This window comes from Pogoniulus pusillus, chromosome Z, assembly GCF_015220805.1.
Source record: "Pogoniulus pusillus isolate bPogPus1 chromosome Z, bPogPus1.pri, whole genome shotgun sequence".
Lineage (NCBI taxonomy): Eukaryota > Metazoa > Chordata > Aves > Piciformes > Lybiidae > Pogoniulus > Pogoniulus pusillus.
This window is the reverse complement of record NC_087309.1, coordinates 55,161,867-55,181,033: the sequence shown is the minus strand read 5'-3', so window position 1 is coordinate 55,181,033 and position 19,167 is coordinate 55,161,867. Positions and strand designations below refer to the sequence as shown.

Genomic DNA, 19,167 nt, shown 5'->3' with positions numbered 1-19,167 from the left:
GGATGCTGAAACTCCTTTTTCTCCTCTGTATTTTCTTCCTATACTTTGTTTTTTTGAACTTGAAACTCTCTCTTGCATTATCTGAAAAACTGAAGTGCTTAAAATTAAGTTATGAAAATTGTTTACCCTGGGTTTTTTTTCTTTGAGCATCTTACAGAATTGTAAGGGAGGCATGCTAACTATGGTCAGAACTACGTCAATGTTTTCCTACTTGTGCTTTTGCAAACATATATGTGCTGAATAATACATTTAGAGAATCTGTGTTATTCTAACATCAGTGGAAAATGGCCTGTTTCTTTTCAAGGGATGAGTTTTTCAGTTTTGTGTTAGCAGTAGAAATGTTTGACATTACTGTTGCTCCATTTTTATGTTTGCAAGTGTAAAAGTGCAAGCTAAGTACAGCAGGTGCTTTAGATGTTGCACAGTGGAACAGGCAGTGCTTGAAAGTAATGAAAGTAACTGGCAAATAGAATTTTTACGTCCATTAATTCTAACTAATATTAATAAATATTCAAATTAAGTCAATATTTGTTGAAATCAAATGTAGTTAAAAATGCTGCTGTCAAATAGAACTGAAGGGTTTTGGTTTCCCTTACTACAAAGTACACTATGTGAACCTGATAGGTACCTTTCTGCTTGTATAGAGGTTTCTCTGCAGATGCAGTTCTTAATTAGGTGTACTATACCCATAGGGATTAAATCCTATTTCAATGAGCTCCCATTTTTTTAAGCACCTCATACATTTACTTATGCCAGAAACATAAAGAAATATTTCAAGAATCATTTTATTTCTTGCATTACCATCAGGAAGACAAAGTAGATTGGCATTTCCCTGCATGGTTTTCTGTTGCTCTGTAGCTTGGGTTGGTACTAAGAGATGCCTGTGTTCTGCTCAGCTGCTAATATCCCGACAAGCCCAGACCTGAGATAAGGGCAGTGAACATGGGACAGTGACCATTTCACTTACTGTGTGTGTTATGGGTATGCTGTTGCAAAAATTACTTGGAGTTGTGTTTCCCAGACAGGGTGTTTGGTTCTGCACTCTGAGCTGACCAATCTCCTTGGGTCTCAATATCCTATCTGTAAAATGGAAGTGGAATAGAGTTTGCTAATTCAGCCACATACAGGGAGAATAAATACATACTTTTGGTCCAAATGGTTCAAACTCTGAGGCAAAACCCACGTCGAGAAGCCAAGCTTCCATCACCACTAGAAAGGCATCCAGCCATAGCAGGCTGGAGGGATGGAGGTCTCTGCAAGCTCTTTCACCCTCCTATTTAGTGTTTGCTGTTACAATTTACTGTGTGTACTTTCCTTCTGAATAATTTCTTTCTCTTTTCTAGTTTGAGGGTTGCAAGAAAGCCTTTTCCAGACTAGAAAACCTCAAGATTCACTTAAGGAGCCATACAGGTGAAAAGCCCTACCTTTGTCAGCACCCAGGCTGCCAGAAAGCATTCAGCAACTCCAGCGACCGTGCCAAGCATCAGAGGACACACTTGGACACTGTAAGGAAGCAGAAGTCCCATTGCAGTCTCCTGTGCACCACACATACACTCCTTTCTTCCAGCTTGGTGGCAGCAGCTAGACCATAACCTTAGAGATAGAAGGGAGAAGTGTCTGATGAGGCTATTTAAGCTGTTTCCAAAGTGATGCAGTAATGTAACCATGGATGCAGATGGGCCAAACTAATTGATAAAAAGGTCACAGCTGCAGGGACTTTGCTGCATATGGAGGCAGTAAGTCTCTCCCATTTTGGTGATCTTCAGAGAATGCAAGTCACTGTGCAGAGACAGAAACCATCTGATAATAACTGCTATCCTCTGGAAAAAAAAACTTAGTTAGACTTAAGTCTGGGACATGTACCAGATAGTTAAGAGGATAAGACTAATTTTGTAAATCTAAAAGTTTTCACATTGACAAATTGTTACTTGTGAATTCAGGTGGCAGCTGGGGTTTGCTTAAACCCTTTTGTTATCAGAGTAGAAGCAGTTTCAAAAGGGCAGAAGTCCTAACAGAAACGAGAACCGTGTGAGTTTAATCAAACAGCTGCTCTGAAACATGAACTGTACCTTCCAAAGAGTCAGTAGACTCTTTGAAGAGTCTTTCAAGACTCTTCCAAAGAGTCAGTATGGATGGCAAGTTAATAATTTCTACAAGGTGGTTTTGGAATTGCTTTGTGAGACAAAAATGGCTAAAGGGGAAAATAGGTAATTTCAGCAAATGATTGGACCTAATGATCATTTAATACTCTGTATTGTGGCCCTACAAGTCTTCAGGTAAGACAAAGGGGCTAGAACAGGCAGAAGGAGATATCTACAGAGATTTTTATTTAGTTTGTGAATTAGACTTGCTGGAATCTCTTCTAAGAAAACTGTAAACTATTGTAGGAGTGGCATCTTTCTAAAACAATGTGTTACTAGGAAGTGTCAGCTGGAGGAGTTTGTCTTGTACATCGCATTAAAGTGTGCATTTTTGTGTGTAATAGTTTTTAAACATCAGTCTTCAATGCTTGCTTTGGTTTTTGATTGCTCTCTTTGTAATGTAGTAGACTAACACATTTTCTTGTTTTCTTTTTCTGAAGCAGATTCTTCTATAATCCTAACCCGTCTATTTGGGCCTTAACTGCAGTTTCTTTACCTGATTCACTAAAGAATGTAATTTCTGATTAAGTCAAAGATTGCTCTGAGGGTGGAAGAAGTGTGAGTATAACTAGCAATATTCATTGTACTGGTTAGAAAACAAAACAAAACAAAAAAGTGCCAATGAAAGATGCCATAATGAAAGCATTCATTTGGTTTGTCTTCCTTGCAGACCTTACTTTCCTTCTTTCCCTTTCTAGTAAATTATCAAGCATTCTACCTGTAATAATGTACAACATCTGTGCTTTGTAGTAATGTGGTTTGCAGCATCTCAAGGCTGATCAAGGTTTCTCTTGAGTTAAAATAACCTGTGGTGTAACAATGGCTTTAACCTTTTTCTTTTTGACTTAGAAACCTTATGCATGTCAGATTCCTGGATGTACTAAACGGTACACAGATCCAAGTTCCCTGAGAAAGCACGTGAAAGCCCATTCTTCCAGAGATCAACAAGTCAGGAAGAAGGTAAATTTTCTACTCTATTGACTGATGTAAAGCTTATGTGGAGAAATCAGCGTTATAATATTAGAAGTTCAAATACATCTTCAAATGCCTGTCCTGATTTCAGGCTGTTAATTAAAAAAAACAAAAACAAACAAACCAAAACCAAAAACATTGATCAGAAAGAATAGATACAGGCCTTGTACAGATGGTAATTTGACCTTTGACTTAATGAGTCTGTCTGAAAAGCATGCTTTTTATTTTCTGGTATGATGTTTAATCGCTAAACGAACATCATAATGAGGCAAATCCAGGATCGTTTTTGAATACAGATGTTTTTCATTTCGACGTTCTGACACACGGTAGATCACAGGAACATTCTGGTTGGAAAAGACCCTCAGGACCAGGTCTAACCATTAGCCCTACTCCACAAAGTTCACTCTTAAACCATATCCTCACACACTACATCCTTTAAACATGACTTTTAAACATGGGTTCATGACTGAACCATCTCCCTGGGCAGCCCATTCCAAAGCCTGACCACTCTTTCTGTGAAAAAATGTTTCCTAATGTCCAGTCTAAACCTACCCAATTGTAGCTTGAGGCCATTCCCTCCTGTTCTATCACTGTTTACCTGTGAGACGAGACCAGCAGCAGCCACTCCACAACGTCCTTTCAGGTAGCTGTAGACAGCAACAAGGTCTCACCTCAGCCTCCTCTTCTTCAAACTAATCAGCCCCATCTCCCTTTGACGCTCTTCATAAGATTTATTCTCCAGGCCCCTCACCGGATTTGTTGCCCTCTACCCTCCTCTGCATTTGCTCCAGCGCCTTCACATCCTTCTTCTAATGAGGTGCCCAAAACTGAACACAGTGCTCAAGGTGTCGCCTCACCAGAGCCAAGTACAAGGGGACAGTCACTTCCCTGCTCCTGCTGGACATGGCATTTCTAACCCGAGCCAGGGTACCATTTGCTTGCTTTGCCACCTGGGCACACCACTTGCTCATGTTGAGTTGTTTGTCTGTTACAACCCCCAGATCCCTTTCTGCCAGACAAATACATAGTAATACAGAATCGGATTTTCATGGCCAGTCTCAAATGAAGGGTATATTTCATCATATATCTGTTCATTCGTAGCACTATTTTATGACATTGTTTATATCATTAAGGATAAAAACCTGAGCTTTCGTTTTAAAGGAAACTGATCCTGATAAGAGGGTCATAAGGGTGGATAAACCTTTGAGATGTTAAACCTTTTATAGATTAGAAGTTTTAAAGTTAAACACATTGGCATTTGTAAGAGGTAGCAAAAAAAATGTTTCATACTTGCACAATAAGAAAGTGACAGCCTCTAAAGCCACAGTATTTAGCCCAATGGGTCAAGGCTGATTGTATGAAGTTCAAGAAGGCCAAGTGCCAGGTGCTCCATGCAGGTCACAACAACCTCATGGTAAGCTACAGACTTGAGTATGTGTGGTTGCAAAGCTACAACTCAGAGAGGGACCTGTGGGTGTTGGTTGATAGTTGACTGAATGTGAGTCAGCAGTGTGCCCAGGTGACCAAGGAAGCCAATGGCATCCTGGCTTGTATTAGAAACACTGTGGCCAGCAGGAACAGGGAGGTGATCATCCCCCTGTGCTCAGCACTGATGAGGCCATACCTTGAGTGTTGTGTTCAATTCTGGGCCCCTCACTACAGGAAGGATATTGAGATGCTGGAGTGTGTCCAGAGAAGGGCAATGAGGCTGGTGGAGGGCCTGAGGCACATGTTCTACAAGGAGTGCCTGAGGGAACTGGGGTTGTCCAGTCTGGAGAAGAAGAGGCTGAAGGGAGACCTCATAACTCTCTACAGCTACCTGGAGGGAGATCAGAGTGAGGAGTGGGCCAACCTCCTCCTTGGTGTCAAGTGATAGAACTAAAGGAAATGGTTTGAAGCTGTGCTAGTGGAGGATCTGACTGGGTGTTAGGAAATATTTTTTCACAGAGAGGGTTATCAGACACTGGAATGGACTGCCCAGGGTGGTGCTGGAGTCACTGTTTCTGTATTTAAGTAGCATGTGAACTTGGTGCTTAGGGACATGGTTTAGTGTCAACCCTTCAGTGCTGGGTTGAGGGTTGGACTGGATGGTCTTTGAGATTTCTTCTAATCAGATGTTTTCTGTGATTCTGTGCACAGATTCAAAGAGTAAGTTTTGATTCAGTAGTCCATTGAAGCAGGACATGACAAGAGGGATCTGCATGTCAGGCTCTGAGGAGCTGACCTATAGCATTCCTGAGGAGTTTCCTTTAGACGTGTGAGTGCCCTGTCCTGTATCAGAGACAGAGTAACCGAGCATCCGTTGTCAGCTTAGCAAGCAGTGCTTTGGCTCCCCAGCTCCTGTGCGTGCTGCCCGTGAGCAGGGCTGCTGGAGGAGCTTTGTGAGCCCTGTTCTGCCTGTCCCAGGAGAGCAAGTCAGCCACCCAGACACTGTTTTTCAAGCATGCAAAGTAAGTGCGGGTTAGGGCATTGCATTCTGAGAAATTTGTGTGTGATGCCTCAACTAAAACTGGCACAGTGGACATAAATGGAACATTGTAACATTACTGTCCTTGAAAGTGAAATAATGTAGTATCTCCTCCAGCATTTTGTCAGGTTGCAACACTGTATGGAACTTTCCTTCCTTGGTTTCATTCACTGTTAGATTTTGCTCCTTTTCCATTCCTTCTGTGAGCCAACTGGTTTAAACTTGGCTCCTTTTGCTCCTCACTTGACCCTCTCTGGGCACATTCCGGACTTAAAGTTGCTTATTTATTCATCCCTGTTTGCTCATTGGTCACCTGAGAAAAATGGATATATGGATGGGAAAATAAGCTAAACATCTGCAAAGAGGGAAGAAAAACTATGGCATCTATCCAGGCAGACACTTAAACCATGGATTGAGTTTGCAGTGTGCAATGTTTACAAGGTGTAGCAAAGTTACTGGACCCCTGAGAACCTGGAACTGCTAGCTAACGTCATGCTTTGGTATCTTAAATCTTTTCTGGTGGTAATAATAATAAAAGTAAGAAGCAATAAACCTTTTAATGCAGAATTAAGGTTACTTATGGCTTTAATTAAAAGTGAAAATTGGTTTAATGTCAAAAAAAGAGTCCTTACAAAAATGTGAATTCATGGAAAATAACCATAAAATTTCTGAGATGATAAAGGCACAGTGGAGTAATACTCCCAGCCCTAGGGATCTATTCTGTTGAAAAGAATGAAACCCTTTGCTGTCACACCTTATTAGTCATGGATTCGTTTAATATATTGTGCCTGACTGCTTTTAATCCTGCTTTTAACCTTCCCCTACACGCCAAGTGACAATATTGTGGTGTCTTAAGTTGTTGGCTCTCTGAGGCTGTACCTGAAAATGTACCTTTGACATTGCATAAATTTGAAATAGCAGGATGAAAAAACATAACAGCAGAATCCACTATTTGAGGTGCTTTACAGTATGTAGAGTCTTCAGCCTGGGCTTTCTAGATTTTTCTTCAAAGCTTTGTCCCTCTAAGACAGGGCCAGATTATGCAATCACTGTCCCTGGAGGTGTTCAAGAAAAGACTGGGTGAGGCATTTAGTGCCATGGTCTAGTTGACTGGCTAGGGCCAAATGCTAGGTTGGACTGGATGATCTTGGTAGTCTCTTCCAACCTGGCTGATTCTATGATTCTATCTGACACAGGTAAATTCCCATCTCTGGATTATTTTAAGAAACTTTTGCTGATGACTTTTTTTTTTTTCTTACCATGTTAATCAAAAATATCTTTTCTGCAAACTTTGTAAGGCAGCCACTGTTCTCTTTCTCCTCCCACACCTAGTCTTGTGCCATCCACCAAATGCATATAACTGGAATTCTCTCCAGGTAATGGGACGAAATCCTGTAGAGCAAGAAGATACCAATACGAATACATTTAATGCAAGCAATTTAGTAGATAGTGCTTTAAACTTTCATTTACTCTAAGAAGGAAAGCAAAAGAATGAAGAGAGCCATGCCTGCTTCAATACCTATTTTGCAGTTTGAGAAAACATTCATAAACTTGAGGGCAAATCTGTACAGAAATACTGTGCAAATGCCTGGGAGCAAATGCTGCAAATGACTAGGAAAAGATTTTAGGCATAATCTCTCTGCATCAGAATATTCAGTCTGTACTTTTAAAATATTTTGGTGGGATAAAAATAAGTCCTTACTGACGCATTTTATAAAGAAAATGTCACTGACCACTCCTGGATTTTATCTCTGTGGGGAAGACAGTTGGAGGTCCTTCTAAGCTGGCAAGTAAGTGAGAGAAAGCTGCAGAGCACCCCAAATGGGAAAGCGATTCTGAGAGAAATGCTAGTGTGCAGCATGCTCCTGAACTACAATTACTTTTAAATTCTGCCCATTTACCGTGTGGTTTAATTTGCTTTTAAGTATTAGAGTGCAAGTCCTGCTGTGAATGGAATGGGCCCATCAGTGGCTTTGTATAGACCTTTAATGAACTTGCTCATTTTCAAATGGTGTTTTTAAAGTTTTCTCTTTTATATGAAAATGCAGTTTCAAATGGGTAAGAGAGAATTTTGAATAAGGACAAAAGATTGAATTGATTTCCTGCAGCTGTTTGGCGAGGGCAAGGTCAGTGTGCCAGTTCGACATCTACACATCTACTTTATCATCTGAGCAGTGCGGTGACTACACTTTCAGATGCCATTTAAATTGTATCCGTAATTACATCAGCGAACAACTGTGGTAATGTGTCATAGTCCTGTAAGCAAGAACATCCTGATTAAAAAGGGAAAAAAAATTAGAAATATTGCTTCCACTTAAGTAAAGGAAAATGTACTAGATGAGGATACAACTGATTTGCTCCATCTCTGTGGAGAAGGGGAAATGGTAATTTGAGCAGTTCAGATAAACAAGACTGGCTAAATGGAAATGTAAAAGCCTTCCTCTGGGCCGTGGACTGAAAGAAAATTTAAGTCAGTTTTTGATTCTTTAGCCATTTCAACAGTGCCTAGACTGTATCTTCCATCTTGTCATGGAAATTAATTATGGATCAGATACAATATACAGTTGTCATAAATAACAGGCACAAACTGGTGTTCATGCAAGTTAAGGCTTTAATAAAGTTGCAGGAATCAAGCAATGTACAGGCCTGGGTGCGAGGAGAGACTCTGCTCTACCCCAACACACACCCTTTGCCTTCAGCTTTCTCTTTTTATACCCTATTCTATTACATATTTACTAAGTTCTAAGAAAAGGTTGGGTTTTCTTTATCAGTTCTTAGGAATGTGAGATGTCTCTTCCACACAGGTCTCCTTTTATCCGGTGGTCCCTCTGGTAATCTTTGATGAAGTAAGGGGTCTTGCTTAAGTGTCTTCTTCATGAACTTCAAAGTCCTGGTTCTTCTATTTGCTCATACAGGAAAGGTGGCACCAGGAGGAATGCATTTCCATTTAAATATGCAAAAGACTATCTCTTCCACATGCCTCCCTCCTTTGCCAATCTAATTACTCTTATCTTTAAGATTATTGAGATGGTGGTGCAAGCAGGAATGCAGTTTCATTCAAACCCCCCCCCCCCTTCCTCCTTGTCTGTGACCTCTTGTCACAAATTGATCGGATCAAACATATGATTCTATGTATTTCTCACACAGTCAACATTTGAAATAGTGACCGCTTACCGGACAGTTGTCCCTGAAAACTGTCTGTCTCCTGGAAACCTGTGTCATCTTAGCTCAGTCATATGGCTCTTGAGGAAACTATGTGTGGATTCAGCTGATAGCATATGTATAGGGTTAACACTCAGGGGGAGTAACCCTGAACCTGATCCTAGGGGTCTTGACCCCTCCCCAGGGATGGGTCTGAACACCACCAGGTGATGGTTAGCCCACTCCCCTCCTTCCTGTCCCGTAAAAGCAGGGTACTTCCTGTTCCTTTCTCACTCCATCACTCTCTGCATCTCTCTCTCCATCTCTCCGCATCACTCCGCTCCCTGCATACCACCATACCACGTGGCCATCACCCACGAGGCAGACAAAGCCACCATCACAACCTCGGGTCGTATTTACACTTTCTGTATTTTTGCTATTTTCCCCTTCCCTGTACCTTTTGTAAACTTCCCTACCTCAGATACCTTTTTAAGTTATTGCTAAACTCTTTCTTTTTAACTTCCAAATCGAGTGAGATTGATTTATTCAAGTGTGCTTACCTTTCCTCTCTACTTCTAACTCTTTTCTTTTGGGAAATGAGGGAGGAGAGGTAAGGGCACTCTACAAATTGTTATTGGTTCTATCAAATTTATTAGAGTCTCTGGGAATTTAAATTAGAATCATAGAATCAACCAGGTTGGAAGAAACCTCCAAGATCATCCAGTCCAACCTATCCCCCAGCCCTAGCCAGTCAACTAGACCATGGCACTAAGTGCCTCAGCCAGGCTTTTCTTCAACACCTCCAGGGACAGCAACTCCACCACCTCCCTGGGCAGCCCATTCCAATGCCAATCACTCTCTCTGGCAAGAACTTCCTCCTAACATCCAGCCTGTACTTTCCCTTGGCACAACTTGAGACTGTGTCCCCTTGTTCTGTTGCTGGTTGCCTGGGAGAAGAGACCAACCCCCACCTGGCTACAGCCTCCTTTCAGGTGATTGTAGACAGCAATGAGGTCCCCCCTGAGCATCCTTTTCTCCAGGCTAAACAACCCCAGCTCCCTCAACCTCTCCTCATAGGGTTTGTGTTCCAGGCCCCTCACCAGCTTTGTCGCCCTTCTCTGGACACATTCCAGCACCTCAACATCTCTCTTGAATTGAGGGGCTCAGAACTGGACACAGCACTCAAGATGTGGCCTGACCAGTGCTGAGTACAGGGGCAGAATAACCTCCCTTGTCCTACTGGCCACACTGTTCCTGATTAGAACTGAGACAGCATAACACCTCAACAGATGCATGCCATAGTAAGTGATGATCTTAGGTCTCTACTAGATTTTTCAATACTAAAGTGTGGAGTGCTTAGTCTTAACGGTATTTTTCTTCCTTATCTATTTATTTGATTTTTTTTTTACTTGGTTTTATTCTAACACAGCAGTTGTGCTGCATCTATTTACCAGAAAGCAGGTATCTTAGAGGCACAGCTTTGGGGAAGGGGTTATAAAGGACATTCCTGAAAGTTGTCTACACTTGATGAAGGTTTCTTAGAATTGTAGTGTCCTTGGTGTACCTACCAAATCACTAAGGGGTGAAGGAGGCAGTGAGACCTCAGGACACGGATATGTGGACAGACTTCCAGCTTGCTTCATTTCTCCTTAATAATCTTCCTTTTTGACTCAGATTGGTCAGTTGCAAAACAATGATTGAGCAACGACATCTGGAGAGCTGTCAAAACATTCTCCCAGGGAAAATGGACTCTTCCAAAATTTGTTTCTGTGATATATGGATAAAAGATCTTTTCAGATACTGACATGCTGAGGAGAAAAAAAGAGACAGGCAATCAGAGTCTCTGTAATCCTGCCACTGTTTGTGTGTGATTTCCCCTGCGTTGCATTTCTTGCTCTTTCAGAAATCAGTCAGCTGTTAATGCCTGGATTTTCCAGAATACTTTTTCTGATTACAGTGAGGAATAAGGATGCTGCAGTGCCCTGCTGAGATGAAGCAGGCTATATGACAACTCAGCCGTATCCACTCCTGCTTTGGACTGTGGTAGAGCAGAGCAGCCCGCACTAGGTGTGGAGCACTTTGGAAGTAACAAAAGGCAGTTGTAGATCATCAGAGCAGAGTGATTCCTGGAATTGTCTTGTAGGGCAGCCTGTGCTGATCTGGAGCAGGGTTTCCATCGGAAATGAGGGGCCTTTACAGAAGCCATCTCACAGCTAGTAACAGTTGTGCAGATACTGCTTTCCTCTCACTGCTGTAGTAGCCAAAAGAGGATATTAAATCTCCACCTTTAGAGATTTTGTCTCACCTGTACAGGGCCCCACACTTCTTGGTTTTTCATTGTTTAAACTGTTTTACAGTGGAAGCAGGCTTTTTAATTGTGATTGCATATTGATTTTACTACACAATAAATGAAGCTACCCGTTTGTTTAAACAAAATGTAATGCCAGCATTTAGGTGTAGTGGAGAACATGAGCACAAAACAATGTCTGGTGATTTTCTTGAGCCTCATGGGTTTGGTTTATTTAATTCTGCAATACTTATTTCTATTTTCTCTTTTAATTTCCTTTCATTTCTCAGAATTTGAGCTAGGCTTTCTTGTTAGTTGAGGAGCACAATGCTTAATGTGTTTCTTACAGGAAATAAATTCACTTTCCCCCCTCCTTCTAATTCAGAATGCTTGACTGATGAGGAAAGAAGGAGCCAAGTAGGGTTAGTGCATTACATCACTGGCATTTCAGCAGGATATTCAGGCACTAAACTACTTACCAGTGACATTGTTCTTTATGTGACTCCTACTAATCTTGAGAAACTGCTGTTTGTGAACACCTGCGTTGTTGGGAGCAAGAAGACAGATCTTGCAGTATGAGTCCAGTTTGCCTTTGAGTCTTTCAGCTTTCACTTTCTCTTATTCAAATTCTTACTTCATATTTCACTGTTAAAACTGCAATAGGTGGAGAATGGATTTTAAGGGAAGCAAATCTGTTTTCTTCCATTGAGAGCAGTTAAAATGTGGATGTTTTTGCTCATTTATTTTCTGTGGCAGTGCCTTTAAAAGATGGCACTAGTGCAAAAAGAAGTGCATTCAGGGGCTAGGGGTCAGTAAGCAGTGACCATGGTAACTAAGAAACTATTCTGCAAAAAAATGCAGTGAGGAGTAAGTGTTTTAATCCCCAACATTAATCCCTTTCCTTCCTGTTTTCAAAATTAAATATAAATCAGGCACCATGGGGTGCAGCAATTTTTCCTGAAAGGAATGTTGACAAAAAGGGATTAGCAATTGGCAGCAGTGTTCAAGGAATTTAATCATAGAATTTGTTGGAAAACTTCACAGACTACAAATGGCCAGTGCATTTGAGAGTGGTCAGGGAGAAACAGGAAAACAGTGCCTTGAAGTAATGGGGGAATGACTGTGCTGACCCCACCAACCCCCACCTCAGCCGAGCTGCTGCAGCAGCAGCTGCAATGTACACTCGGTGGAATGCAGAAGGAAGCTCCAGCACAGGGAATATGCTTTCCTAGTGGTGCATATGAAGCTCAGTGCTCCAGCAAGGAGGAAACATCAAAACCTAAGTTTTTTTGTGGTGCTCTGGCAGCTGTGGCAGTTGTTAGAAATAGGAGACTGTTGGTTCACTCTGATGTTAACTATTTCATAGAATCATAGAATGGCTTAAGCTGGAAGAGATCCTGGAGATCATCTAATCCAACCTCCCTGCAATGGGCAGGGACATCTCTCAACTAGACCAGGTTACTCAAGGCCCCTTTCAACCTGGCCTTGAACATCTGCAGGAAGGGGTCATGCACAGCCTCTCTGGACAATCCATTCCAGAGTCTTGCCACATTCATAGTGAAGAATTTCTTCCTATGAAACAATCTAAACCTGTTCTCCTTCAATTTAAATCCATTTCCCCTTGTCCTGTAGGAGGAATCTCTTGTAAAAGGTCCCTCTGCAGCCATTCTGTAGGTTCCCTTCAGGTATTGGAAGGCAGTTATAGGTCCCCCCAGAGTCTTTTTCTTCTCCAGGCTGAACAATCCCAGTTGTCTTAGCCTATGCTCATAGCAGAGGTGCTCCAGACCCTGGATCATCTCTGTGGCCCTTCTCTGAACTTCACATCATGGTTCTTTCCTGCACTTGTTTTTTACCCTGAGCTTTCGCTTCAGCAGTGTGATAGCTGGCCAATGTGATTCCCATACACAAGAAGGGTCGTAAGGAGGAGCCAGAAAACTACAGACCTGTGAGCCTGACCTCAGTGCCAGGCAAGGTCATGGAACAGGTCATCTTGGGTGCCATCACAAAGCACCTACAGGATAGCCAAGGGATCAGGCCCAGCCAGCATGGGTTTAGGAAGGGCAGGTCCTGCCTCACCAACCTGATCTCCTTTTATGATCAGGTTACCTGCCTGGTGAATGTGGGGCAGGCTGTGGATGTAGTCTACTTGGACTTCAGCAAGGGCTTTGACACTGTCTGCCACAAGAAGCTCCTAGCCAAGCTGGCAGCTCATGGTTTGGACAGATTCACTCTGTGCTGGATCAAGAACTGGCTGGATGGCAGAGCTCAGAGAGTGGTGGTGAATGGTGCCACATCCAGTTGGCATCCAGTCACAAGTGGTGTTCCCCAAGGATCAGTGCTGGGCCCAGTCCTGTTCAATATCTTTATTGATGATCTGGACGAGGGCATTGAGTCCAGCATCAGTAAGTTTGCAGATGACACCAAGCTAGGAGCAGGTGTTGATCTGTTGGAAGGTAGGAGAGCCCTGCAGAGGGACCTGGACAGGCTGGATGGGTGGGCAGAGGCCAACGGGATGAGATTTAACAAGGCCAAGTGCAGGGTTCTGCACTTTGGCCACAGCAACCCCAAGCAGTGCTACAGGCTGGGGACAGAGTGGCTGGAGAGCAGCCAGGAGGAAAGGGACCTGGAGGTACTGGTAGAGAGTAACTGAAGATGAGCCAGCAGTGTGCCCAGGTGGCCAGGAGAGCCAATGGCATCCTGGCCTGCATCAGGAACAGTGTGGCCAGTAGGACAAGGGAGGTTATTCTGCCCCTGTACTCAGCACTGGTCAGGCCACACCTTGAGTACTGTGTCCAGTTCTGGGCCCCTCAATTCAAGAGAGATGTTGAGGTGCTGGAACATGTCCAGAGAAGGGCAACGAAGCTGGTGAGGGGCCTGGAGCACAAATCCTATGAGGAGAGGTTGAGGGAACTGGGCCTGTTTAGCCTGGAGAAGAGGAGGCTCAGGGGTGATCTTATTACTGTCTACAACTACCTGAAGGGGCATTGTAGCCAGGTGGGGGTTGGCCTCTTCTCCCAGGTAACCAGCAATAAAACAAGGGGACATAGTCTCAAGTTGTGCCAGGGTAGGTATAGGCTGGATGTTAGGAAGAAGTTCTTGCCAGAGAGAGTGATTTCCCATTGGAATGGGCTGCCCAGGGAGGTGGTGGAGGCACCGTCCCTGGGGGTCTTCAAGAAAAGCCTGGATGAGGCACTCAGTGCCATGGTCTAGTTGACTGGCTAGGGCTGGGTGATAGGTTGGACTGGATGATCTTGGAGGTCTCTTCCAACCTGGTTGATTCTATGAAAAAAAAAAAGATATTGAAAAGTGCACCAGAAGGAATAAGTTACTCCCATCACATCTACATGTGACAAAAAAACACAGATTGTTTTGAAACTCCATAAACAGCTGTCAGTGCATGCTCATGGCACTTTGTATTCTTCAGATTAATTTTTGGAAGCAAACAGTATCCTGTTCTCAATTTGCATGTCTTTATTCCCCCGACATTGCTTAGACACATAAATGGCTTGAGAAGGCAGGAACCCTTCTTTCTTTAGGGGCCTGACTGAGCTCATTGGAAGGGTTCTAGGAAGGCTGGACATTATTCAAGAGGGAAATCTTAAAGGTGCAGGAGCAGGCCATCCACACATGCCAAAAGATAAGCCAGCAGGCCAGATTGCTGTCCTGGTTGAACAGAAAGATCACCTGGAACTCGGGGGATAAAGCAGAACTTAGGGCCTTGCAGTGGGTTAACACAAGGGTTAACCTGCCTGCTTCCCTAGCACAGAAATGGGGGAAAGGTAACACATGAAAATGAGGGGTGAGATAAAGAGATCTGGAAAAGTGCTTAATGAATAAATGAGATATGAAAAAGTAAGAGTTTACTGAATAAATGAGATAAAATAAAACACACAATTACCCTAGCTAATAGTCTAATTAATCTAGTAATACAATGCATGATTAGCTTAGCTGAGCCTATTTGCAGAGGAAACACATTGACATGTGGGAAAAAAAACATCATGAAAGAAAATCAGCATGCTGCCTCGCTCCCATTTGTCTCTCCACCATCCCCCCCATAAAAACCTCAGAACCCAAAAGCAGCTAACAGAACAGAAAGCCTCTAAACTTCAAGCCCCATAATACTTTGCTCAAGACAGCACTTTCATTTTGAAGCTGACGTGAGACAGGATGGAATGAACAGCAGCACACTAAAGTTCAACCCATGACAGGCCTTTGGAAGAAGTGACAGGTAATTCCAGAGGATTACCATTAACTTTTGCAGGGAGAAAATTAGTCCAAAGACAGCTAGAACTTGATCTGGCTGCTGCCATAAAAGACAGTAGAAACAACAAAAGGAGGACTAAGGAAAATCTCCATCCTGTATTGGATCCGGGGGGGAACCATGTTGACAAAGAATGAGAAAAAGGATGAGGTACTGAACACCTTCTTTGCCCTATTTTTAAACAGTAAGACCAGATGTTTGCTGGATAGCCAGCCCCCTGAGCTGGAAGATAAATACAGAGAGAATCATTGAATCAACCAGGTTGGAAGAGACTTCCAAGATCATCCAGTCCAACTCACCACCTATCCCTCTCCAGCCAACTAGACCATGGCACTAAGTGCCTCATCCAGGCTTTTCTTGAACACCTCCAGGAACGGTGCCTCCACCACCTCCCTGGGCAGCCCATTGCAATGCCAATCACTCTCTCTGGGAAGAACTTCCTCCTAACATCCAGCCTAGACCTCCCCCCGCACAACTTGAGACTGTGTCCCCCTGTGTTCTGTTGCTGGTTGCCTGGGAGAAGAGACCAACCCTCACCTGCCTACAACCTCCCTTCAGGTAGTTGTAGACAGCAATGAGGTCATCCCTGAGCCTCCTCTTCACCAGAGCAGAATGAAGCCATCATAATCCAAAGGCAAATTATTAGTAAACAGCAACACTTGCTTAAACACACACAAGTTTGTGGGGCTGCATAACATCCACTCAGGTTACTGAGAGAGCTGGCAGAAGTGCTCACCAAGCCACTTTCCATCATTTATCAATAATCTGAGCTAACCAGGGAAGTCCCAGTTAAATGAAGGTCAGCAAACATGATGCCCATCTACAGGAATGGCTGGAAGGAGGATACAGCCTGTCGGTCTGACCTCAGTGCCAAGGAAGTTTATGAAGCAGAGCATCTTGATGAGTGACATCACGCAGCATATACAGGACAACCAGGTCATCAGGCCCAGTCAGCGTGGGTTTATGAAAGGCAGATCCTGCTTGATGGATCTGATGTCCTTCTATGCTAAGGTGACCCATTGTGTAGACAAGAAAAAGGCTGTGGATGTTGTTTACCTGGACTTTACTGAAGAGTTTGACGCTGTTTCCTACAGTATTCTCCTGGAGAAACTGACTGTGCATGGCTTCAATGGATGTGTGCTTTACAAGATAGGGGAAAAAAAGCTGAATAGCCACTCCCAAAGAGTGTTGAAGAATGGAATTAAATCTGGTTGACAGCCAGGCATGAGTGGTGGTCCCCTGGGCTCAGTGTTGGGGTCTTTAATATCTGGGTGAGGGGATTGAGTGTATTCTCAGTTTGCAGAAGACACCATGTTGTAGAGACTGTTGTTCTGCATGAGGGTAGGAGGGCTCTACAAGGGGATTTGGACAGGCTGGATCCATGGGTCAAAAACAGTTGTATGAGATTCATCAGAGAAAAGTGCTTGGGTCACAACAACCCCATGTCAGACCACAGGCCTGAGGAAGAGTGTCTGGAAGTTGCCCAGTGGAAAAGGACTTGGAGATGCTGGTCAGCAGCCTTCTGAACATGAACTAGCAGTGTGCACAGGAGGCCAGGAAGGCCAACAGCATCCTGTCCTGCATATGGAATAGTGTGGCCAGTAGGTCCATGAAAGTAATTGTCTTCTCTACTCAGCACTGCTGAGGTCACAGCTTGAGTACTGTGTTTAGTTTTGGGCCCCTCATTACAAGAAAGACACGAACATGCTGGAGCAGGTCCAAAGAAGGGCAACGAACCTGGTGAAGGGTCTTGAGAGAAGGCCTTAGAGGAGCAGCTGAGGGAACTGGTGGTGTTTAGTTTGGAGAAAAGGAACCAGACACCTCATTTCTCTCTATAGCTAGCTGAAAGGTTGCAGTGAGTGGCTGTTAGTCCCTTCTCACTCGTGACAGAAAAAGAAGTTGTAACAGGGGAGATTTGGATTAGATATTAGAAAACATTTCTCCATGAAAAAGCACTGAAACAGGCCACTGACCAAAATGGTGGAGTCACTGTCCTTGAAGGTGTTTTTAAAATGTGTAGACGTGACATTTAGGGACATGATTTGGTGATAAGTGAAGCATCAGATGAATGAGTGCTTGTTTATTTTCCATGTTTTCCCACTCATTATGTAAAAATTGGCCAAACAGATGTATTTTAAGAAAAGGAAGCTAAGTAATTTGCAGTACAAGTGGTTTCTTTATCAGGCTGGAAAAGCTGATGTTCAGCAATATCTTAATATATCCCCAAATAAGTCTGGCACAAAATGGTGATATTTTCCTGTCATTTGAAGGTGTAGCTTAGCACGTGGATTGCTGTTCACATGAAAACCAGCCACAGGCCATTTAGAACTGCAAGAAACATTAGGATGAAATAGGGAGGTTCCTGGTTATTATGTAGATAGCATTTTTTGTAATGCGTGTTTTCAGGTTTGATACAACCTGGTGCAAGTCAGAGAAACTCTGTGTGTGTATACTCAGCACTGGTCAGGCCACACCTTGAGTCCTGTGTCCCGTTCTGGGCCCCTCAGTTCGAGAGAGATGTTGAGGTGCTGGAACATGTCCAGAGAAGGGTGACAAAGCTGGGGAAGGGCCTGGAACACAAACCCTATGAGGAGAGGCTGAGGGAGCTGGGGTTGTTTAGCCTGGAGAAGAGGGGGCTCAGGGGGGACCTCATTGCTGTCTACAACTACCTGAAGGGAGGCTGTAGCCAGGTGGGGGTTGGTCTCTTCTCCCAGGTAACCAGCAACAGAACAAGGGGACACAGTCTCAAGTTGTGCCAGGGGAAGTCTAGGCTGGATGTTAGGAGGAAGTTCCTGACAGAGAGAGTGATTGGCATTGGAATGGGCTGCCCAGGGAGGTGGTGGAGTCACCATCCCTGGAGGTGTTGAAGCAAAGCCTGGGTGAGGCACTTAGTGCCATGGGCTAGTTGACTGGCTAGGGCTGGGTGCTAGGTTGGACTCGATGATCTTGGAAGTCTCTTCCAACCTGGTTGATTCTATGATTCTATGATTCTATGAACATGTGTGCACTCCTCTGTATAGATGCCTTCCAGTTCTGCCTACACTGATAAGGAATGAAAACAGGATTTGTGAAAATGCAAACATCTCCAAGACAGTAGATGTCATAAGGAGCACCCTTAGGAGCCTTGTGTTAAAACACTGAGCTTCTAAATATAGAGACCAAAAAGCATCTACTCATCTTTCAGCAGAACTGTGATCAAACAGGCCTTTTTTGTTTATTTCAGAAAATGCCCACTTATGAGGCAGTTCACTCAAACTGCACTTCTCTTCTTTAAAGCAGGATTCTACTTGATTTACTTTGTTCAAAGTTTACTTTCAGATTTGTCCAAACTGCAATTTTGTCCTGTAAAATGGTGTTCTTGGCATTCTACCAAACTATTGATGGGGACAGAGTGGCTGGAGAGCAGCCAGGAAGAAGGGGATCTGGGGGTACTGGTAGATAGTAGGCTGAAGATGAGGCAGCAGTGTGCCCAGGTGGCCAAGAGAGCCAATGGCATCCTGGCCTGCATCAGGAACAGTGTGGCAAGTAGGACAAGGGAGGTTATTCTCCCCCTGTACTCAACACCTTGAGTGCTGTGTCCAGTTCTGGGCCCCTCAGTTCGAGAGAGATGTTGAGGTGCTGGAATGTGTCCAGGGAAGGGCGACAAAGCTGGTGAGGGGCCTGGAACAAAAACCCTATGAGGAGAGGCTGAGGGAGCTGGGGTTGTTTAGCCTGGAGCAGAGGAGGCTCAGGGGGGACCTCATTGCTGTCTACAACTACCTGAAGGGAGGTTGTAGCCAGATGGGGGTTGGTCTCTTCTCCCAGGCAACCAGCAATAGAACAAGGGGTCACAGTCTTAAGTTGTGCCGGGGGAGGTATAGGCTGGATGTTAGGAGGAAGTTCTTCACAGAGAGAGTGA

General features: G+C 43.8%; 1 protein-coding gene across 1 annotated transcript in view; it reads left to right on the top strand.

Annotated features, from left to right (window-relative positions):
- GLIS3 (GLIS family zinc finger 3) overlaps positions 1-19,167 on the top strand; it is a 239,075-nt gene that overhangs the window by 170,433 nt on the left and 49,475 nt on the right. The window contains exons 5-6 of the mRNA XM_064176613.1: positions 1,344-1,505; positions 2,991-3,101. Coding sequence (XP_064032683.1) covers positions 1,344-1,505; positions 2,991-3,101 — 273 coding nt within the window. The remainder of the gene's footprint in view (positions 1-1,343; positions 1,506-2,990; positions 3,102-19,167) is intronic.